Source organism: Cricetulus griseus, chromosome 6 (genome assembly GCF_003668045.3).
Source record: "Cricetulus griseus strain 17A/GY chromosome 6, alternate assembly CriGri-PICRH-1.0, whole genome shotgun sequence".
In the NCBI taxonomy this organism is placed as follows: domain Eukaryota; kingdom Metazoa; phylum Chordata; class Mammalia; order Rodentia; family Cricetidae; genus Cricetulus; species Cricetulus griseus.
In genome coordinates this window covers 122,022,771-122,046,307 of record NC_048599.1, presented here as the reverse complement: position 1 = coordinate 122,046,307, position 23,537 = coordinate 122,022,771, and the positions used below count along the sequence as shown (strand labels likewise).

General features: G+C 41.2%; 1 protein-coding gene across 2 annotated transcripts in view; it reads right to left on the bottom strand.

The window, feature by feature from the left end:
- The window catches only part of Neb (nebulin), a 186,206-nt gene extending 166,847 nt beyond the window's left edge, over positions 1-19,359 (bottom strand). For both annotated transcript variants that reach the window (XM_035446826.1, XM_035446827.1), the window contains exons 1-10: positions 19,324-19,359; positions 15,859-15,900; positions 13,918-14,118; positions 12,115-12,222; positions 11,422-11,526; positions 10,488-10,592; positions 9,740-9,844; positions 7,411-7,515; positions 1,233-1,337; positions 552-659 (exon numbers count right to left, since the gene is read on the bottom strand). In XM_035446826.1, coding sequence (XP_035302717.1) covers positions 552-659; positions 1,233-1,337; positions 7,411-7,515; positions 9,740-9,844; positions 10,488-10,592; positions 11,422-11,526; positions 12,115-12,222; positions 13,918-14,118; positions 15,859-15,900; positions 19,324-19,359 — 1,020 coding nt within the window. The remainder of the gene's footprint in view (positions 1-551; positions 660-1,232; positions 1,338-7,410; positions 7,516-9,739; positions 9,845-10,487; positions 10,593-11,421; positions 11,527-12,114; positions 12,223-13,917; positions 14,119-15,858; positions 15,901-19,323) is intronic.
- Positions 19,360-23,537: the final 4,178 nt, after the last annotated feature.

Here is a 23,537-nt window from a genome sequence, read left to right as displayed (position 1 = left end):
TTGACCTTGAAATCTATGCTTTTTATAAAAACCATACCACTTAAAAATGTCAAAGCATAACCCACTTGTTAAAGTCACTCCACAAAACACATAAAGATGGCCATGGACTTCTGGTCTTATTTGTGAATAGGCTTTTCACCCATCAGTAAGAACACAATGCTAGTGACAGTGTTGAGCATGAGGCATGCAGCTTTATATAAAGCTGCCAGTTTTTTGTTTTGTTTTGTTTTGTTTTGTTTTGTTTTGTTTTCTGATGGAAGCTCTGCTAGCTGAGATGGTCACCTCCATGCTTCTGGCCAGCATAAGGCTCTTCACTTCATGAAATAATGAAAATGGTGATTGGGCACTATGAAGGCTCTTACTGTAATTCCAACATTATTTTCTTTTTTAAAAAAGCTGTTTTTAGGCATTCTACTTTCCACTGGTCTCAACTTCAGTAATTTCCCTAAGGGTCTGCCCACCACCCTTTTCATTATTTATGAGAGCCAGAGTTAGGAGAAGTTCACCCCACTAAAGACATGAAAAAAATGGGAAAATGTCTTCACTTATACCTTGCTAGCTGCAATTCCAGCCTGTTTATTCATTTTATACTCAGGTGTTTCGGTTTGCATGAAGTAGATCTGATCTTTCAAGTTCTCGAAGTCTTCCTGATACTTCCTCTGTGAGACAGAAAAGACAATGGAGAACAGCTGTGGAGACAGGCTACCAGGACAGAGGGGTTTGGGCAGAACCCCTCAAGTCTGTACCCATCTCCCTTGGTTTAGGCCAGTCGGGTTGCAATTGGAGAATGTGGTGGCATTGCCAAAATGTTTATCAGCTTAACAGAGATCTGGACAATTAGAACAGGCTGGGAAAAAACCAGGCAGGCCCAGCCTTTCCGGCCACTGAGAAAGTGCTCAGGAAAGCCAGAGCAGTGGGAGGAAAAGGAATTAGACTTCTGTTTTCCGGTGAAAAGAAAACAAATCAATCAATGTTATACACGTATGATTTTTGTTCAGCAGGCAAAGCATAAACTCAAAGAGCCCTTCCAACTCATGCTAACTGCACTTTGTAAGGGTCTCACCAGGTTGTTCCTACAAAAATTGAGGTAGAAATCATGGAACGTAGTCAAATTAGTATTTAGCATTCTAGAATTCCTTGAGATATTGCAAGCAGTTGGAAACTGTCAAAAAAAAAAAAAAAAAAAAAAAAAGGTGTCCCCTGCCAGGGACAGGCCCTCACTCCCTACTTACTGTGCTAAGATTATCGGCGTTCATTCTGGCTGTTGCAATTTCAAAGCAGGGTGTCTCACTCCATTTTCCTTTGACTTTCTTTTCATAGTCTTCTTTATATTTTTGCTGGAGACAGAAATAAAAGAAATGAAATGAAAACAAAATCCAAGAGTTGACAAGTTGGAATTGAGTAATAGTATGATATTAAATATCTTTAACAGGTTCATGTTAGACCCTCAATAAATTATCTCTAGGTAATCTTGTGGTGTAATAACATTACCCTGCAATAAAGTTGGCTTAAGGGAATAGAGAAAGACAAGGAGAGGACTGTCTGTCCCTGCTGACTTTAGAGACAGTATCTAGTCTAAAATGTGGTGTGTAGAAGTTTCCTCACAACCCACCCAAGTTGTTGTTGCAAACTATCTTGTCCCATGTGTTCCTGGAACAGAATTAACCAAGTGAGCCCCATATCTGTACCCATGAAGCAAAGCTAGAGCAAGGTTAGAGCAATTTTCCTCCTTGGCTCATAGAGCTATGCTAAAGACATCATCACTGACTCTCAGATGGCTTGTATACACCTATACTTCCACCATATCCTTCATAGAAATATAAAGACCTTCTTTGTTACCATTAGCATAAGTTCTAATGTACAAAACCAATGTGTCAGAGCAAAAGGAGGTACAGCTTCCTTAAATGTCCCATTTGCTGTCGTCACAATGCAATGGTGAATATGTTAATTATCAACAGCAGTTTTTGACCTGCTCTGTTTCTGACCTGGGCTGGTTCACCCTTCCTTAGGCAACCTGGTGGTCCCCTGCTCCTGGGAGGTCACCATATTGATGCCAAACTTAGTGCAGGCACCCAGTCAGCATAGTGCACTACAGCCCGGAACTTCTGGACTCAAGCAATCCTCCTGTCTCAGCCTCCCGAGAAGCTGGGACTACAGGCATGCACCACCACGCCTGGCTAGCAGCAGTTTTTATAGCTATCTATTTTAGAACTCTATGATTGGACACTGTAATTACCAAAAGTTTGACTTAGTGCATCAACACTTCAAGTCTCTCAACCCCAAGGGCTACATTATTTTACACAGAACACTGCTGAAACAATGAAGCAAGATCATATACTAAAGATGCTTTGTGTATCTGTGAGACTAAAGAAATGTATAGTGTACTAATTATAATAACAGCTATCATAAAAAACTGGAGAAAAATTGTATGTGAAATGAGAGAGACAGAGGGACAGAGAGAGAGAGAGAGAGAGAGAGAGAGAGAGAGAGGCAGACAGAAAGAGAAAGTGAATCCTGCTGAGACTCAGATCTGCCTTGTATACTGGGGAGGCAGATGCAGGAGGATCTTGACATCAGGTCAGCCTGGATGTCAAGGAAAGACCCTATCTCAACAGATAAAACAGAATGAAAAAAATCTGAATTAGACTTCTGATTTAGCTACGCTCCTATGATGATTTGAATGAAAATGGTCCCTTAGGCTCACAGGGAGTGGCACTATTAGGAGGTGTGGACTTGTTGAGGAAGTGTGTCACTGGGGGTGGGCTTTGAGGTTTCAGAAGCTCAAGCCAGGCCCAGTGTCACTCTCTCTTCCTGCTGCCTATCAATCCAGATATAGAACTCTCCAACACCATATCTGCCTGCATGTCACCACGCTCCCATGATGATGATAGTGGACTAAATCTCTGAAACTATAAGCCAGCCCCCAATTAAATGTTTTCTTTATTAAGAATTGGCATTGCCAGGGTGTCCCTTCATAGAAATGAATTAATTGATTTGGGTGCTGTGGAATAATCCTCTTGTACTCTGTAAAGATTTGGATTAGTTTAATAAAAAAGCTGATTGGCCAATAGCCAGGCAAGAAGTATAGGTGGGGCAACCAAACTAAGGATGCTGGGGTGAAGAAGGGCAGAGTCAGAGGAGTCGCCAGCAGACAGAGAGCTCAAGATGATCATGCTGTACTGAGAAAAGGTAACAAGCCATGTGGCAAAGCATAGATAAGAAATATAGGTTAATTTAAGTGTAAGAATAATCTAGTAACAAGCGTGAGTTATTGGCTGAGCATTTATAATGAATATTTAGTCTCTGTGTTGGTTACTTGGGAGTCACTTATGGGATAGAAACTTCAGCCTATAGAGTAATTCTAATATTTTGGGGAATAGGCTTCTTAAAAGTCTGATAAATGAATAGAGTACTCATAAACATTAAAGCTTCAGAAGTTCAATTTGGACATGGTGGGAGAGAACCTGAAAAAAAAAAAAGCACTTTGGAAGTCTGAGGCAAGGGTATCTTGCCAAAACCAGCCTGGGTTTCAAAGTAAGTCTTTGTATCAGAAAACCAAAACCAAACCAAATAAAACAATAAAATATCTAAAACTAGAACACAAAGAACAAAGCAGGACTTCAGAAGTTCTTGATGTACCCTCAGTTCATGTACCCTTCGATCTTCCACATCTAAGTCTTCATGGGGCTCTGTGCCTCCATGCAGAAAAAAACCCAGGAAGCTCAGGACATTGAACAAAGGAATTAGACCTGGTGCATCATAAAGCCAAGAAACAGAGATCTATATAACACCGCGCTAAAAAGCAGCAGATACTCTTACTGGCCAACATGTGGGCTATTACAGAGAAACAGGTACTGTGTGTATGGCTTCACGAAGGAGAACTGAGTAAAGGTGTGAGTCTCATAACAAAGAGAGACATGGGCTTTTAAGAAGATAATTAAACAAGAAGATCAGAGTACAGAGCCCTCCAGATGCCTCATCCAATGTCCTTCCTGCCCTCTGACCCTCTGGGAACAAAAGCTTGTTGTTTCCTCCTGTAACAGGTCTGGCTGGGGACTAATCACTCACAGTCTACTCCCAAGTCCTCCTGTGATGGTAATGGGTCCTACTGCATGGGAGTAGAGGTTCTAACTGTAGCTGGCTAATTGCTGAGAAGGGTACCCTTGTTCCCCTTCATGTACAGGTAGCAAGAAGGCCAAAGAGGCAGGCTTCTAACTAGAAGAGTGGAGGAAAAGGCAGGCAGTGTCCATAGGCAGACTCCCCCATATCAAGAGTCCATCATCCAACTATGTCTGATTCTGAAGCTTTCTCCTTAAACTTCCCTCCTACTCTGTTGCACCTGGAGTTGATCAATGACAGCCTGCAGGAAAGATGTGATTGAACTTCTCATGGAACTTTCATTTAACAGAGGAAAGTATATTGGGTCAATTCCAAGCTCTGGATAGACTTTGTCAGGGGAGGTGACCGCATGCTAGTAGGCACAGCAGTTGCTTCCCTGAACCATAGGCCCTCCTACCCATCAGTCAGCAGAGGGCACTAGGCTACAGATTAGGCTCCCTGGTGTCTTGCTTAAACTCATGGCTTCATTTTTTACTTTCCAGATTGGCACCTGCAGTTTTTATGTGGTTATCAAATGGAAATAACATGAACTGAGTTAATCACATCTCCTCTTTTCTAAATAGCTCAACATTGAGCCACCTGCTAGTTCCATTCACAGAGAAGTTATCTTTCAGAGCATGTGGGGCATCTTGACTGGATTATTTTTGTTGGCCACAGTTGGTCCAGAGTTGCTTTCATGACTTGATCAAATACCTTGTGGTGAAATCCATAGGAGTCTAATTCTATGCAGTAGAAGATTTCAGAAGATCTAGGCTCCATGTTATTTAATAATGTGTCACTGCAAGATATACCTTTTTTTTTTTTTAAAGCATTCTGGCTTCCACTGGAAATTACTAGAGAGAAACAAAAAGTCACAGAAAAACAAGAGAGACTTTTCCAAAGTTGTGTGCAGAGTCCACTTTCTGGTTATGGTGAGTCCTTTCCCTCACCTGGAGTATCTTTTGTAAGAACAACTCTCTTGGTCCATCTCACTTAGAGCCACAGAGCACACATGAGCCTGGAAAGGGTGCTGGCATGAAGCTCAGGATTTTGGCAAAGACAAAGGTAAGAAAATACACTCTGAGAAGTATAGTAAGGAAGGCTTAGAAAGAGAATGTAATGTCAATACAGTTGCCAACATGTGATCTTTACCAGCCCAACAGGACGCCATAAGACAAGCAACAGATATAGAAGACAGTTTGGAAGGATATGTCAAGAGTTTCAATATATGAATGTGAGACAATGAAAGAGACATTTTTAACCTCTTTGGGTGTAAAAGAGGATATGGTGATGCTGAAATGGGGATTCAAGTAGCTTGACGGTGGGTAAGACTTGGGGAGGAAGAGAAGGAGGAGCACCACAAAGAAGTCACCTTTGTCTGCCTGGGCCCCTGTGGTTGAATGCCTGAATGCTGGATGGACTGGCCACCATGCACAATACTTCTCTCTAGATAGACTGGTATTTTTGATGCACAACACACTTTGAGAACTTCTAATCTGGGTAAGACTAGGATAAATGTCACTGTTGCCAAATCCAATGACCTTCATGTGCAATCATTCTCTCTCAGTTCATATTATTCTACAAGGTCAAACCCAGGTTGGCAACTCTTTTCACATACCCAATAGTGTGTCACCCTATCCAGCAAGGAGTGTGCAGTTCAACATACCTAACATGAAAGCTATTCCAGAAGCCACATTTCTTAAGGTGCAAATGGACCAGTGGGAAGTTAACTATAGTATATTTTACTCAATCCAGATCCAAAACACTACCATTCTAACATGCAATTGGCATAAAATGATGAGCAATTTTACATTCTTTTTTATTTCATAGTAAGCATTTTAAATCCAGTATATACTTCTCATGTGTGAGACAGTGCTAGGGAAATGGATACTTGCATGTCCCCTTCCCATTCCCACGCTGGATCCTTAGCTCCTGAAGTGATTGCACTTTGTTTTGACTTTCCGTTTTCTGGGACATAGAGGAGCCAAAGCCTGCTGTTTAGGATACTCCGCATATATTTTGTTGTAGGAGTATAAATCCACTAATAGTCTCGGATTTTTCACATCACATTTGAAGTGCTCAGTTGTCAGGTTTGTGTAAGGGCTTCTACCCTGAGAAGCACAACTTGAGTGTCATTTGCAAGCCTAAATTGTTGGGAGGAGTGACTACAGGCAAGTTTGATACTTAAAAATCCCTTTCAAATTTCCACACTGCATGCTCAAAAATAGAGTTCTATCTGAACTGAGATATTCTTTAAGTAAAAATAAAAATAGATTAGTTTTAAATGACTGCTTAAAAACAGCTTCCCCAGAGTTAAAGTATCTTTCTCTTCCATCCTCTTTTTTTCTACTATGAACACATCCAGCAGTCACTCCATTATGCACAGTCCTCCAGTTAATCTCTGCTCAGCCTTGGGGGAAATAGTAAGTTGCTAGTATTCTCATTAATTTCACTATTCTTACCCAGCCCCAGGGTTTTACATTAAGTATTCTGTAAAATGAGAAGCTAAAAACACTGCAGAACAGACTGCATCATTTATATCTTTTCTTTCTTCTCCTCTATTAAGAACCCAACTCTACCAAAACGAGAGAGAGAGAGAGAGAGAGAGAGAGAGAGAGAGAGAGAGAGAGAGAGAGAGAGACTCCAAAACTAGCCATGTCGCCAGGAACCAGAGAAAGCACCCTGTCTGGACCAATTCACAATAGGACTTAGCTCTCCCTATATACCAGCCAAACACTTGTGTGTCCGCATTCCTTGCCACAGCTGCATCCTTCTGAGCTACTTTGTTGGGCTAAATATAGGCAAAACAAGCAGTTTGTTAGGGCTTCAAAACTCTGAAGTGCCGGTCCCACCACTGCCCACTGAGCTGTGTCTGAGAGTCACTCACACAGTCTCTCCAACTATGTTCACGTCTGACTGAAAGTGTGAGCGTTAGAAACTGCAGTGGCTCTCCCCACCCACAAGTTAAACCATAGCCTCCACAGAAGGGTAGAGTTAGTCCGTCACCTACGATTCTGTCTCAGAGATTAAAATGTCAAGTGGCACAAAGCTATACGCTGCCTTATCAAGAGGTGACTGTGACATTTAAAACTCACTGAGTCATCAACTTGGCTAAGCACTGACATCATTTATGCTGTTAGCACATGTATTGTTTTTTTTTTTTTTGGTGTAAAAGGTTTTTTGGGGGGGATATGTAAAAATACCCCTAGTGTTTGTGTTTCTTCTTCAAGTTCACCATCATTTTCTCTTCCAAATGGCTGAAAAAACTGAGTAGGTTTCCAAGAGAGACACGGTCCATCTCTACGTACGTACCTTGCTTACTTGGTTGGTTACTTTCTTGGCAAATTCTACATCTGGAGGATCAGGCAGGGATGTGAACTGAGTTTGCTGTTCAGTGAGTCCTTTTTTGTAGGCAATCTGATAAAAGTAAAAGGCAGGAATACCCATAAGCATTTGAAAATGAACTCTGTTTTTCATGTTCCATTCATTTGTCTGCACTTGGGGAAAAGTTTTTATTTTTGTTGCTGAGCAAGCATGCACAAAGTATCACCTTACTAATATGGTTATTAATACTATTGTTAGCAACCTGAGCTTTTACAGTCAATAACTCAGAGACCAGAGCAAGCTGCTGTCCATAGAACATATCACTGTGTGGCCACATAGCCTTCAAGCCAGGGGCTTATGTTAGAGTCACTCAGTACCTTATATCTGCGTCTCTCTAAATACTATGTACCATGTTTTCCTGTTACCTAAATACAGACCAAACAGTTTGCAGACGCTAAGAATGTCTTTAGACTGATCTGGGAGTACAGAATTCTAACTAGACAGAACTCTGAGCATGGCTCCTGAAAAACAAGGACTTGGTGATCTGATTTCTCAGACACTTTTTGACAGGTTGTCATACTTAATAGGCATTTCTCCTGTTTGGATGTAACTTTCTCCCTAAGGACTTTCCTTAAGTCATGGAAAATTCCACTTGCCCTTTACCTAAAATAAAGCTTAATTTAAGGTATTTATATATATTTAAGGAATTAATATATATTATGTGATTTTTTAAGAAAAAAAGTCTTTTATATCCCAGTTAATTTGATGGTTTTCATGAAAGTTTTTGTTACAAACACTAGCTCAATATTATTCAGAGACATACTTAGACTCGGTTAAGTACAACATGATTGTGATCTTGAAATGAGTCAATTCCTTTTTATTATAAATAAGAATGCTGTCATCTTGAAGGAAAGGTATTTTGTGAAAGAAGAGTTGGGAAGATGACATTCTTTTTTTTTCTTTTTCTTTTCTTTCTTTCTTACTTTTTTTTTTGGTTTGGTTTTTTGAGATAGGGTTTCTCTCTGTATTGCTTTGGAGGTTGTCCTGGAACTTGCTCTGTAGACTAGGCTGGTTTCAAACTCACAGACATCTGCTTGCCTCTGCCTCCATAGAATGTCTTGGTACAAATGTTTCCCCTATTTTTTCAAATCTGTTTCTTTCTCCGCAATGTGTACATTTCTTAAATGCCCAGACAACCTGTATGTGGCAATAAACTCTATTGCTCCATTCTCTCTCCTTTGTCTCCAGTATCCAATGTCATCAACACCTAATAATTACTCTCAGGGGATTCCATTCTTTTCCTTTGCCCATCTACACTGCTAATTAGACTCTATGAATACTCACGATTTCTAATTTTTCCTTGATCCAGTTCTCCATACTGAGTTTCTCCAGATTCTATCTCATTTTTTTTTCATTTGCAGCTCATGCTGACTTATTGTCCAAACTTTTATGTCAGGCTGACTCTTAAGGTCCTGTTCTAACAATTTAATCAGCACCCTGCAAATGAGGTACCCACTTTCATTGTTCACTAACACCCCAGACTTATGCCACTCTTTCCTTTTGATTGGGTGGTCCCTGCACCTGAAATACTTTTGTTTTGTCATAGCCCAGCTTTCTATCATTTCTTATATGCATTCACCCTCATAGCAATGACTAGACAGCTCTGTTTCTTTTTATTTTTGTTTGACATATAATACTTTCACCCTGCCAGTATGATAATATACTATCAAGGGAAAAGATTAAACTTTCACGTCCTGCTAAATATTGTATATATTAAACTTTCAAAAAATAGCTACTTATTACTTAGCCTCTTCATAAGGTATCGCCAGGCTCTCTCAGGTTTCTAGAGTTCCCAAGCAAAGGAGAGAAATATCCCATGCAGACTTGACTTGGATGGTGGAATAGAGCTAAATAACACTGTGGGACAGCATTTGCTTAGTAAATTTGTAAAGGGAGGGATGTGATTCCCATGGCTGTTTCTAAAAAAAATTCCACTCCAAGTGGAACAACACAACTTTAGCAGAGCCAAGGGGGAAAATGAGTCATGTTTGTTGGAAAGAACACTAGTCCTGGGATTAAAGTCTAGATTCTGCCACTACTAGTGAGAACTTAGGTTCCTTACATAAATGAAGAGGGACTGGGCTAAGTGTGTCTAATAGAAAGCATAAACTATAGCTAATATAAATACATATAATAAACCTTGGTTCTGGATGTAGTCCTCTCTAATAATGATATTGGATCTTTTTTTAAGAACCTAAAACATGGTCCAGGCATTTCTGACCCCACATTTAGATGGTACCAAGTATATTTCACTTACATCACTAAGTGCTTTTTGGGCCTGGGCGACCCTCCTCAGTTCTGGACTGTCATTATAGGGATAAAACAACCCTTTGTCTGCTTCCCAGTCTTCAGTGTACAGTTTCTAAATCAGAAAAGAGCAAAACCTCAGTGAGAAAACAAGCTATACTTACAGGACGTACATAATTTGAGCTTTTTTGATGTCATGAGGCACCAAGAGCAAGGTTTGAGCCAACATCAGGGACATTCACAGACAACTTCCCCCTTCCCATCCAATCTATGTTATTTTTTTAGTAGCTTGTCCTACTTCTGAAAAAAATCTTATTTTTAGACATTCCCTTCTGTCTGTGACTTTACCTGCCTCCTGCCTAAGGAACAGGAATTTTTCTCTAGTTTCTGTTATAAAACAAACTTCTAATTAGAGTGACAGTTGGGGGCATCCAAAGCATAACTAACTTAAAAAAAATACAGCTTGATCAATTTCCTCATCAGTTCTGTGGTATGTCTTAATTCTCTCCATGTTATTAATTCTCCCACCCACAGGAGGGAGAATTGCATGTTCTTAATTTCCCACCCACAGGGTTGCTCAGGTTCTTCAGGGACTTTCAGCCACTCTGACAGAATCTGAGGGTCCTCCTTGTCAAGTCCTAGCCCTGTATAAGTCCCAAAGCTATTCCCCCAAAAACCGAGAAACTGTTCCAAGTTGTCCAGTTCGGCAGTTACGGCTCTAAGTGTGCAGTGGGACATTCAAGAGAGCTGGACCTCACCTTACTGAACATGGCTGTGTTCTTAATGGCTTGGACAAGTTCAGGGGCATCAGGGGGAAGCAGGTACTTATCCTTGGTGTCTTCCCAGTTCTGCTTGTATAAAACCTAGGGAGAAAGCAGATGGACTTTGGCTTAACGTGCCAGCCCAGGCAGGAGGATTCGGAGAGCAGATGGAAGAGTGAAGGTGAGGTGTCACACAAACCTGCTGAAGGGCTAACAGGAAAATGCTGACCATGCCAACATCCTAGGACACCTTCTTAGCATCAGGAAGCTTCCACAAACAAACAAACAAACAAAACAAAGCAAAGAAAACCCACCAAAAATCTAAATTTGAAAAATACTTGTTTTTAATATTTTTATGTATTTTTTTTTGGGTTTTCGAGACAGGGTTCTTCTGTGTAGCTTTGGAGCCTATCCTGGCACTCTCTCTGGAGACCAGGCTGGCCTCGAACTCACAGAGATCTGCCTGCCTCTGCCTCCCGAGTGCTCGGAGTAAAGGCGTGCACCACCAACACCCAGGCTGAAAAATGCTTTATGATTCTGATTTTCAATTCATTTTCAAAGGTTGTGATCGGCCAATTAATTCAATTTTCTTTTTACTTGTATGGCATTCTAGAACTCTTTTAATTAGCTGCCAGCATTTGAAATTTGGAAATCTTTCATAAAAAAATTCCACTTTATAAATTCCTTAAAAATAAACAAGACATGGGGACTGCACTCTTTGTGGTAGAACCCCCCCACCCCCTCCCACACACACCATTAGGGTAGCAAATGCCTCTTCAGACAAGTCAAGAAATCTTCACCCCTAGCCATCTATAGGCCACTTCAGTCCTCTATGAGCAGGATGGTGGCTGTCAATCCACCTCTAAGACACAACAAAGGGTGGTCCCACATGCTGTTGAAAAGCCCAGTGCCACCCATAACATGGCCTCACCTTGCTGACTTGCTGCGACACTTTCTTTGCATGTTCAATATCTTTTGCTTTTTCATCAACATGACAGATAGTTTTAGCAACATCTCCATCCATTCGATACTTAACCTGAAGAAACAACACATGCTTAAAGTTCATGACAAGCATGGACACATATCTAAGCCTGTTATAATGCTATGGCTATATGTCTGCATCACACACATTTTAGCTAGGAAGATCCACAGACTACCTGCATTTACTATGTGTCTGCTCTGCTGGCTGAATTTTCAGCCTGAGGCTTCTCAGCCTCACTGTGGTCCTCCACGTGGAGGACCACCAAGAGTTGGAACATGGTGTTAGAAAATAGTGTCCTCTTTGATGGCTAAGACAAGCTTTTCAAAGTCTCTCATGGGTAGCAAACATGGTTCATGGCTAATGCCATCTCTAGATGTCTGGACTTGCCCCCCACTATTGCTATGCTTAAAGCCCCAGGATCCCAGAACTAGGCATGTATGTATGTATGTATGTATGTATGTATGTATGTATGTATGTATGTATTGGTTTTTCAAGACAGGGTTTCTCTGTGTAGCCCTCGCTGTCCTGGAACTCACTTTGTAGACCAGGCTGGCCCCAAATTCACAGAGATCTGCCTGCCTCTGCCTCCCCAGAGCATATTTTCACAATACCTCCCTCCTTTACTTTAGGAATGAAACCCACCTCACTGAGTTGATCCTGTACTTTCTTGATTCTGCGAAGTTCTGGAGTATCACTTGTGATAGCATATGGCTGTCCCTTTGCTTTCTCATAGTTCTCTTTGTATTTATTCTGAAAAGAATACCAGATATTAGTCTGGAACGTGACCAGACATCAGCAGAGAGTTCAGGCAACACACACATCACCATCTGACTTTTCTTTAAACCCTCCAAGTAATACAATTATCAGTTGCAACAGCTTTCATTATGTCCCATACCCTCTCTCAGCAAAAACTAAAATAGATTTGTTAATTGTTTCTCCTAAACATGCATAAATCCTGGAGACTTGTTACAGACAATTGTCTTGGATATGCCTTAAAATAACTCGCTTGAGTTTTTTTTTTTTTGGTTGCACACATATACAGAATCCTGAATATTAATTATTCTAGAAAATGAGTTAATTCTGAAAAGATTTAATTGCAAATACAATGCAAAAATACTCAGTTCAGAAGCTGCAGCTGAGCTGCAGTGGTAACCCACCTGCGATGCCAGCTGAATTAATGGGAAGCCTGAATCATGGAATTTTTTATAATGGTATGCAAATGTATTATTTCTGCCAGCTACCCAATGGATCCTTGCTTTAGTAATAATAGGCACCATTTATTACTAGCAAGGCCTTAAAGAATATTCGTGAGTAGTTAACAATCTAAATTACACTGCTGATTTAGACACTAACCACTGGCAAACTTGGGGAACAGGGTTGCCAACATTCCACTCAGAATATCAGAAATTCCAGGTTCATAATGTCTGAATTAATGAGATTACATGGTAATAAATTAATGAAATAATTTTGCCTTTATTGAATGCTGCAGTGAGAAGGAGGTAAGAAAGTCTTGTTTAGAATCCTACATGTTAGATCATTCAAGGATCCAAATTATAAATATACTCCATAATCTCCAGGAGTTAACACCACCAAATTGCATCTTTAGAAGTCAACCATATGTGGAAGTTTCAGGCAACAGTTTTAGTCTCCCATAATGCAATGTCCCCCTGAACTGTAACAATGTATCTCTTCAAGCCTCTGGATCATATGTAATCAAGCTACCTGGACAGACCTCACCCTACCATGGAAATCAACAAATCACATCTACTGTGGCTCTCTGGCAGTCCTGGAACACTAAGAAGCAGAGAACGTTGACTCTTCAATCATTCTCCATCTAGGGTGCAGTTAAGAACACCTAGGCAGCTTTTAAACCTCCTTTAGCACAGGCCAGAGCCTCAAAACCAGTGAAACAAGAATGTTCTGAGCACTAGAAGTTAAAATGTTGTAGGAGATTCCGCTGTGTAGCCATTCTTAAAACCCATGGCTCGGGCTACCCTCAAAACACTCTGTTCCTCAGCCTCAAATGAGTTTAGCCTGAGCTTGGTTTTCTGAATTACAAGGTCTTCAATGGACACCACTTATCTTTTATACTGCTGGCTACTCTATGAGGCTGTTCCCCTTAAGCACAGTTTAACTTTGTGACTTAGCTTCTGTGAACAGACTTTCAGTAAATGAAGAAATATTCATGTTTGTGTTTTCATTGCTCTGGATTGGCTATGCAGCAGGTGTTTTATAATCAGACTTCTGCATGTGTTTCAGTCACAACAAGGGCTTGTCCCAGTGCTGCAATGGCATGGATGAATTAGTCAAAAATTCCACAGTCACACACATTTCCCTCTATAAAATATTTGTGTTTCCTACAAGATTGAGAGACAAAACTAGGCAGCATCTCAGAGCAACTTCTCAAACATACTGCCATCGTAGGAAGTGGTGCTCAATACTTACCGGGCTGAAAAGGTCCTGCATTTTCTGACTGTGTTGAATGTAGGGGGTCATGAACTTAGAAGAGTCCACCTTCTTTCGGATGACCTTCTTCCGCTCCATCGGTTTTGCTGGCTGCGGCTGTACCAGCGCTGGTGTGGAACTTTCGGATTGCCCATAGTCAGATGTCCTTGTCGTCGTAGTTTCATAGACTTCTGTAATTGTCTGAAAATGAAATGTGGCTATGAAGTAAGCCCTAATACCATGACCTTGGTGTATACTGTTCTAATGTCAGTCACTTTGATCTTCCTTTTCCAATTACCAAGCCAGCCAAAGCATGGAGATGCTTATTACATCTGTGCATCCATATGAAGACATGCAACACCCATCAGCCTGGATATTGATTGTGACCTCATCTGTAAACAGTATTTTCAGAGAGCTAGTCAAATACCTTAAGGGAGTATTACAATCATAAATACAACAGTCTTAACCATGTCTTCTTAAGTGAGAGTTAGGCTGTAGCTCAATGATAGAGCACTTGTTTACCATGTACAAGGCCCTATGTTCAACCACCAGCCCCATTAAAACAAAACAAAATAAAAACAATAGGCATCTTTTCAAGTTGTCTAGATCAAGTAAAAGCAAATGAGACTGAGTAATGAAATGTTATTAAAAATAAAGCTTAGCTGGGTGTTGGTGGCACACGCCTTTAATGCCAGCACTTGGGAGGGAGGCAGAGGCAGACGGATCTCTGTGAGACCAAGGCCAGCCTTGTCTCCAGAGCGAGTGCCAGGATAGCCTCCAAAGCTACATAGAGAAACCCTGTCTCGAAAAACCAAAAAAAAAAAAAAAAAAAAAAAAAAAGCTTAAATTCCTCATATTCTTTTAAGACCAGTTGCATTTTCTATAGGCATTAGTCATTCTGTAGTATGAAACAAAAGAAGTAATCATATCAGTATTACAGGTATTAGTCTTTTGACTAAGTTCATTACTGTGAACTAGACTGCCCTTTACACTGAGGTACCAGAACAATGGTGACAACACAGTGGGCAATTGTCTTGCTATGCAGTAAGTGGGAAACCATTGTTTCTTACAGCAGGCTGTAATGGAAAAACTAAGATTCAAAGTCTGACTGTAGTCCAAGTTAGAAATATGGTAGGTACACTAGGAAAGAGGGAAAGCAGCAGAGGCTCTGATGCACTAAGATCATGCCCTTCAAGGCAAAGATCTCCAGTCCCTAAGGCAGAATTCAGTGTGGGGAAGAGAAACCTGCTGAGGCAACCGTAATGTAAATGACTGCACTCCGCCTACTATTACTAAAGTATGACAAACCATGAGAAACCAATCAAACCACCGTTCTAGTTTTTAATCCAGCCACGGGCTCTTAGAGCAAGCTTCACAGTTTGCCACTTTTACCAGTATTAGTCAGGCTAAAGAGAAACAACTCCACACAGAAAATAAAGCATGCGGGTGGGGGATCCATAAATCGGAATTGTTACAAAACTATCTTCTCTTGGGATTCCTAAAGTGGCATGTTACTAAGTCACTGGGGACAATGCCTGAGGAGCAGCACCCCTGGTGGGAGAGACCTTACCCTGCAAGTTATAACTCTATGCATTAAACAGCTAGGCTGTGCCAATCAGAAGCCTGAGGTATCCTCGTGGGGCAGTCTAGGAGAGAGGTAGCCACTGATATGACCTTCATTCATACCATCTATACAAAAAATGCCACATGGACAGCAGGGAACCATTCCATGCCATCTTGGATAAGCAGAACATAGAAACAATGAATTAGCCTGTCAAATGTGGGGTTTGGTCTTTTACCACCTGCTTCTGGGCACAGGCAGGCAAGTGAGCTTCCTAAGACATCTTCGCTTCCTGCATCTTTCTGGCTCCCAGAGTATGAGAGGGAAAGAGGCTCTTCTGTAATGAGAACCAGTCCATGCATGTGGGGACCGAGTCTTACCTCTCCTGGCACCTCCTCGTAAACTGTCTCCTCCGTGTAGTACTGTAAACAGAGCACAGGAGTGTCAATGTGACAAACAGAACAGCTGACAGCCAACCCTCCCCTGCCTAGGCTGAACCTGGCTTCCCTGGCTGAGGTGTCATGGAATATCTGCAGGGAGGAAGTAGGTGAGGGCCTGTTCACATTCTGGAAGGCTGAGGAAAGCTAAAGTGGATGTGTCAGATCTAAGAAAAGGGGAGGGGCTTGAGGGTGCCTCTTAGCACTTGAAGCCATTTTTTCCTAGGGCAAGAAACATTTGCCCCTTATAAATTTTGTTCTAGTTGGTTTTCTGTTGCTGTGGTAGACACCATAGCTAAAAGCAACTTAGGGAGGTAGGATGTATTTGGCTTACATGTCCCATGACAGTTCATCCTGGAGGGAAATCAGGGTAGGGAGTTATGCAGGAGCAGAGACATGCACCATGGAGGAGTGCTACTCACTGACAGGCTCTCATGGGTCTCTCAGACTGCTTTCCTCACAACTCAGGACCACATGCCTAGGGCTGGCTCTGCCCACACTGGGTTAGGCCCTTCCACATCAATCATTAATGAAGAAAATGCCCTGCAGACTTGACTACCAAATCATCTAATGGGTTCTTAATCTTCCCAAGTGGCTCTATTTTGTTGACAAAAACTAACCACCTTAGTATTTGAATCTACTTAGAAAAGAACACAGTGATGAACTCTTGAGGGTGCTCGATGTGCAAAGAAAAACTATGATTGGACTCACTGTTTACTAATTATAAAGCAAAACAGAAACCTACCGTGAGCAAGGTTTTATTAACAGTCACATCTCAGTTATTACCATCTTCCCTGGACTACTAAAAGTCCTCCGGAGTGATGGCTGTCCCCTTTTAGTAAAGTATAGCCTACATCCAGTTCGGCACTTGCCTGCCTGCCTGCCTCTACTGAAGTGCCGGGTAATTTCACCAGCTTAGCTGGGGTGGCCTATCTGTGGGAAGGAAGGAGGGGTGCTAAGGTGACAGTTGGTGAAGGTCCTGGGAAGGAAGGGGAAAGGAGAGGCCCCTTGGAGAACGCAGGGAAGTGAGTTTGCTACTGGGCCTGCAGCCTGGATCTGAAACCCACTCTAGTTTTCTTCTGACATCACAAGCAATAAATAGATACAGAGAGGAACTGGCAGACATTTTGTCCCTGATGCTTAAGGAGAGTGGAATCCTGCCTCAACCTCACCCAGCTCTGCTGGGCAAGCAGAGGGAACAGCCCCTGCAGGTCAGCACACACAAGACAGGGACAAAAAGGAAGCACTTGGCTCCTTTTTGTCAGGCAAGAAAAAGCATGGAATTTTATGCTTCTTTTCTTTTACGCTGACACTGAAGCACTGGGGGCAGGCAGGGGTACACCGATGCAAAATTTTCTTCAGTACCCTACTTCCTTTTGCCTTTGGTTTGGCAATTGCCACAGGCCATCTAGTCACCAGAGTTATAACCATATAAAGGTCACTTAATGTCCCTTAAGCTTGTACTTATTTTCTATTTAAAATTTATTTTTTTGTGTATATGACTTTACATATAGCAATAGTCAGCACATGCTTTCTCAGGACAAAGTCTACTTTACCCCTGTGACTTCAGCACAGGGCAAAGACCATTTAGACACTTTAAGAAATATTGAGGGCAAATGCAGCCATTCCCCTGGTTACACAAAGCCTGAGTAGTCTGAAAAGAAATACTGAACTACAATGAATGATTCCCATCGATTTCAAATTTTCTTAGCATCCCTGTAGAAGCAGATTTTGTGAGCAATGTGGTTTCACCTTTATTGGATCTCACAACTGGGAGATCAATCTTGGAAAGAAGCTAAAAAAAAATGCAACTTTGTCCAAGTGCTTGGCATTAACTTGAATGCTAAGCCTTACTTTTTAAGAGGTATGCTGCTAATTAGGCAGTGCATTATTGCTCCTTTTTCCTACATTTCAGGCTGTGTAGACAGTGCCAGCAAAATTTTATTTCAGGTATCCAAGATCCCTAAGAGATATTGTTTTTGAGTCACTTCTCTTGAATCTGCCACTACCCCATTCTTGTGATCTTTTCTGAGACCAAAGAGACGAGAGTTCAACACTCCCCGAAAGGCACCTGCTGGTCAGACCAGGAGCAGTAATGGGAACAAAATGGCAAGGATAGAATGCCTAAAATAGCCCATCCACTTTTGTGACTATTTGACTCAGTCAACGCCAACACTAAGCACAATGGCCAAGATCACATGGACATTTAAGAAAAGCAATGGGTAGTTTAAATGGAGGCTTGAAAATGTTCCTTTTATTGTCACAATAAGAAATTAATCGTAATTATAACTTAATTTATAGTGTGTTTAATAGGGAGAGTTCTGACTTTTAGGAACTTACATTAAAATGTTCATTAGTGATGGTACTATCCATAAGAAGATGTAGCCATCAGCATATAAGCCAGAGAGGTTAAATACTACATCTGTCAGATATACTCTGGTTTTTATATGTTTCAACAATAAAGGTAATTTTATTAGTGAATAAAAAATTGTCTTTGCCTACATAAAGACTGATTAGCAAGGGTAAATTTTGGCATCTTTATCTGATGTTTGGGGGCAGTCATTAAAAATGAACGCAGATTTCCATCCATTTAGATCATTGTTAGTTGAAACTTTCTAGGTATTTTTAATTTCATAGCAATGTATTCATGCAGATTAGCTGCAAGTCTTCGGGTTTCTGTTCTAGAACATAAAGCTAAAGGCAAGAGCTGATAAGGAGAAGTAATATGATGATTACAACAATATGATATGAATGTGACTCACACAATTCTGTAAAACTACCAGGTGGCCACCAATTAGCAGGGTGGGGGTGATCTTTTCAAGATAGCCACTGTGGTCTTAGTTCTCAGTCAAGATTCAAAAGCTAGTCTTGTTTATTTTCTTAAATATGATGGGGCTGGTGGGAAAGGGGCTCCAGCTGTTGCTGTGACCTTCATGAGTGCATACATGAGTCTACACACACATACACACATACACACACACCATGCACAGCTCATATTGGCTGTCCCTGTGTATAACACAAACCCCCATGCAATTCAACTAGTTGAAGCAGAATAAAAAGTTGCCCATTCCCTCTATCCTGGTGCAGATGCTGGGAAACATTGCATAGGGCATAGGGAGGTGGGGAAGCAATTAGTTTTAAAAGATAAAACTGACCTGATTTTGTTTGTTTATTGCTGTTTGTGAGGTGGGTTTTTGTTGTTGTTGAACATTTAAGAAAGAGTAAAACTGAGAAGTAGTGACATTTCCTTTCACTTCTAGGTCTCACATACTTCCTGTGAAACTCAACATAAAACACTCCTTTCTGGGAAGTTATAATAGATGTTGTGTTTTTTTCAAATGACTGATTCAGGCCCTGGCTCCGGCTGTCACTACGTACACTGTGCTGCCAAGTGGGTGTCCTTCTTACCTCTATCACCTCTTCATATTCTTCCTCGTCCGCCATTTTTCCAGAGTAGTAGTGGCACCTACAAACTTTCCATATTCCATACAAATGAAAATATATTAGTACTTTCTTACAGCACCATAAAAGAGTTTTAAAATCAAGCCAGTCAACATGATTATATATTTGTGTGGGTTAAGGGGTATTTAAACAGACTACAAATGAAGGCTTCCGAGTCCCCTCCTGACTCCCTCAGTGATGTGCTAAGCACTGTTACCTATACAGGCTTCACGCACTTCAAGTTTTAATAGGAAGTGAGGCAGCTTGGACTCAAGAGATAGAACTGAAATGACCAAACAGTTAGAGAGAAAATATTTTCAAGCAAAATTTTTTAGCAATAGCAGAGTTAGTATGACTTTCAGTATTTGGAATTTTGCCTCAGAAACCCCAAATTCTAGAAGGTTAACTTAGTATCCTGCCCTGATCTAGAATGCTGTATGCAGTATATCATATTATTAGAACATGTAGAATAAAACTGTCTATAAATTTTAAAATAAAAGTAGAAACCTCAAGATAATGGGGTTATTTTCTTTGGAAAACCATTGGTTTCTGTGGATATTTTTTCCTTTCTGTAGCTCGTGCTGATGCCTGAAAAACACGGAAAAAAAATTAAAGTATTGGTTGAAGTACTCATAAGCTTGTCAGTCTTTGGCCTACATTTCTAATTCAGGAACTAGGGAAAGGCTGAAGGCTCTTCGGCCTGATGCCAGAGTGGCCTCTCCATACAAGCTGGATGATGTCTGAGAGCAGCTGTCCCTCTCCCAGAGACACTTGACTGTAAACCAATACCCTGGGTGGCTGGTTTTGTTAAGCTAGCCAAACTGCTGGTCCTTTTGAGGCAAAGGCAGCTCTGTAGGGTGAGATAAATATAGGAACACTGACCATAGGACCTACTTCATAGGAATATATTTAGGACAAAAATGAAAAAGAAAATTGGTGTTAGGCAACAAATTTGGTTCAACAGTAACTGGCGAAGGTAGGACTCAGTCTAATCTACATGCTCAGTGTCAGAGATGACTAGCCAGGACTCATCACTGTTTTTGCCAGTTAGGTACTCAAAACTCTGGAAAAATAATTTAAGGGGAGTCATGGAACATACCCCCAGGAGAACATTCCAGAAGAAGACATAAATGGGCCTTACCTTCGAGCTATGTGAATAACCCTGGCCAGCAGCAAATCCTCTCCCAGCTCTTCCCTCCTGAGAAGCCCAGGCAAAAGCCACCCCGGTGCCCGGCGCTCCCAACTTATCATGTGGCAGGAGCAGCCAATCAGATCTCAAATTGCTCAAATTTCAGAAGCTAAATATACTGGGTGATCTTCTGCAAACCACCTGTTCATCAATTCCGCTAAAGGATAAAGGGTAACAAACTGCTAGCCTAGAACTATTCAAATGCAACAGAATTTTACCTAACCGCCAATCTGAGAGTTAAGTTTAGGCTTAATTTCCCATTTTCTGAAACCTTGTTCGATATCCCACCAGTGAAAAATGATTTAGACCAGGGACTACTAAGAGGGACTCTGAGGCTTTGCCTCTTGTGTTTCTGGCTTTACACCATCTGCTCTTCACAGAGATCCATAGGATTCCTTTGGAATGCTCACTTTGGAGAGACAGGCACATCACTGGTGTAGCCATGTGAGAAACTGAGGAGTACAATCCAGAAATCATCAGGCTGTCAGAGCAATGGGATTTTTTTAATGTGATGCAATTATAGGTGACAATATTTAGTTGTAACACTGGATAAGATATCCACAAGTGTAATCAGAGTTTGACCTCATTGATTTCCTGGTTCTAAGGCAGTGGGCATTGTGTCCAACTTCTTCTCCCAGTTGCCCAGCTGCTGGGGATACAAGGTTTCTCCTCTCCATGGTAACTGAGTTGCTGTTTCCTATTGATTCCTGTCTCCCAGAAGCAAAGCATGGATGCTGGCCCCATAGGCTTCAGTTTTGAACAGCAAACACAGATAAACTGGAAAGCAGGGAATTACTACCACAGCAGGAGAAAATGAGCAATTCAAGTGTAAGGCATTGACTTTGTACAGAATCATCTAACAGCCTTGTGGCCCCAGTCTTCCATCTAAACACTTGGGAAAGAGAACAAGGCTAGCCTAGACTATAAGAGACCATGTCTCAAAAACAAACAATCAAACCCCAAATCAGAAATAGATCAAAACAACATCATCTAAGGACTTCCTTAATAAAGCTTGCCAGTGTCCCTCATTCTTACTCTGTCTTTGAAATCTATTGTTTTGGCTACAGTTGGATTCTGTCTGTCCTCATACAAAGCACATGAGCGATAAACTCATACAGGACAAGAACTCATCTTTCTCTTGCTTGCTTCTGAACTGAGGCTTAAACCTCAGAGGTCTCCTCATGGATGCCAATCTTACTGCAACAGTTTTTTTGGGTGAAGTATCACAAAGTCATCTTCTGCTTTGAAGATATTGACCTCTATGTCCTCCTTGCTGCATGACTTGCTGTATGACAGTAAGTAATATTTAACCTCTCTTTATCATCTTAGTTAAGAACACCAGTCCATCTCACATGGCCTCATGCATCTTATGAGTAAGGGATAGCTATGTCACATGAGATCATTTGCTTGGTGGCTGTAGACTGAAAACATAGCTTGCTTATTCAATATTTACCATAGAAAAAGCATGTTGCAACTGTGAGTTCCAGCCCAACCTGGGCTATTCTTTGTCTATTAAAAAAAAAAGCAAAAATCAGACACATTATTTTTTTACAAAATGAAAAGATAGTGTGAAATTACACACAAAAAAAAGAGGAAGAAGAAAGAAACATGAGCCAGGCGTGGTAGCACTCACCTTTAATCATGGGAGGCAGATGCAGGTGGATATCTATGAGTTCAAGTTTGAGACCAGCCTGGTCTAAAAAAGTGAGTTACAGGATAGCCAGTACTACACAGAGAAACACTGTCTAAAAAAAAAAAAGAAAGAAAGAAAAAAAAAGAAAAAGAAAAGAAAGAAAAGAAAAAGAAAGAAAGAAGAGAAAAAGGAAACATGAACTTTCCCCAAGACAGTCAATATTAAATTCCATATACTTCTAAAGGAGGGACTAACAAATTTACATATAAAAACTGTAATAGCCTTTTTTTTAATTTGAATTAGAAACAGGATTGTTCTGCATGATAATCCCTGTTCCCTTCTCCCACCCGTCCTCCCCTACCCCCCCCCCAATCAAACCTTATCTGTCACATATCTTTTCTGTTACCCCTGGATGGTGAGGCCTTCCATAGGGTGTCAGAGTCTTTCATATCCTTTGGGATAGGGCCTAGGCCCACCCTGTGTGTCTTGGCTCAGGGAGTATTCCTCTATATGGAATGGGCTCCCAAAATCCACACCTATGCTAGGGATAAATACTGGGCTTCTACAGGAGGTCCCATAGATTTCTGAGGTTTCCTCACAGAAACCCATGTTCCTTGGGTCTGGATCAGTCCCATGCTGGTATTCCAGCTATCAGACTGGGGAGCAAGAGTTCCCAGATGTTCAGGTCAGCTGTTTCTGTGTGTTTCACCAGCGAGGTCTGGACCTCTGTGCTCTTCACTGGTCCTTCTTTGTATCTGAGTTCCAGTTCAGATCGGTGATTAGTTATGGGTGTCTGCTTCTACTTCCACCAGCTGCTGGATGAAGGCATATAAGTCAATCATCAATCTCATAATCAGGGGAGGGCATTTAAGGTAGCCTCTCCTCCGTTGCTGAGATAGTTAGCTGGTGTCATCTTTGTAGATCTCCAGATATTTCTCTAGTGCCTGATTTCTCTATAAACCAAAAGTGTCTCCCTCTATTATATCTCCATTCTTGTTATCGTGTATTCTTCCCCTGACTCATATTTTCTGCTCCCTCATGTCCTCAACATCCCTCTTCCTCTCCCCTTCTCATTCTCCTAGCTCCCTCCCTCCTCTTCCCATGCTCCCAATTTGCCCAGCAGATCTTGAACCTCTCCCCTTGGTCTCCAGGGGACCATGTATGTCTCTCTTAGGGACCTCCATGTTTACTAGCTTCTTTGGCAGTGTGGATTCTAGGCAGGTAATCCTTACTCTATGTCTAAAATCTGCATATGAGAGAGTACATATCATTTTTGTCTTTTTGCGATTGGGTTATCTCCATCAGAATGGTTTCTTCTAGATCCATCCATTTTCCTGCAAATTTCAAGATTCCATTGTT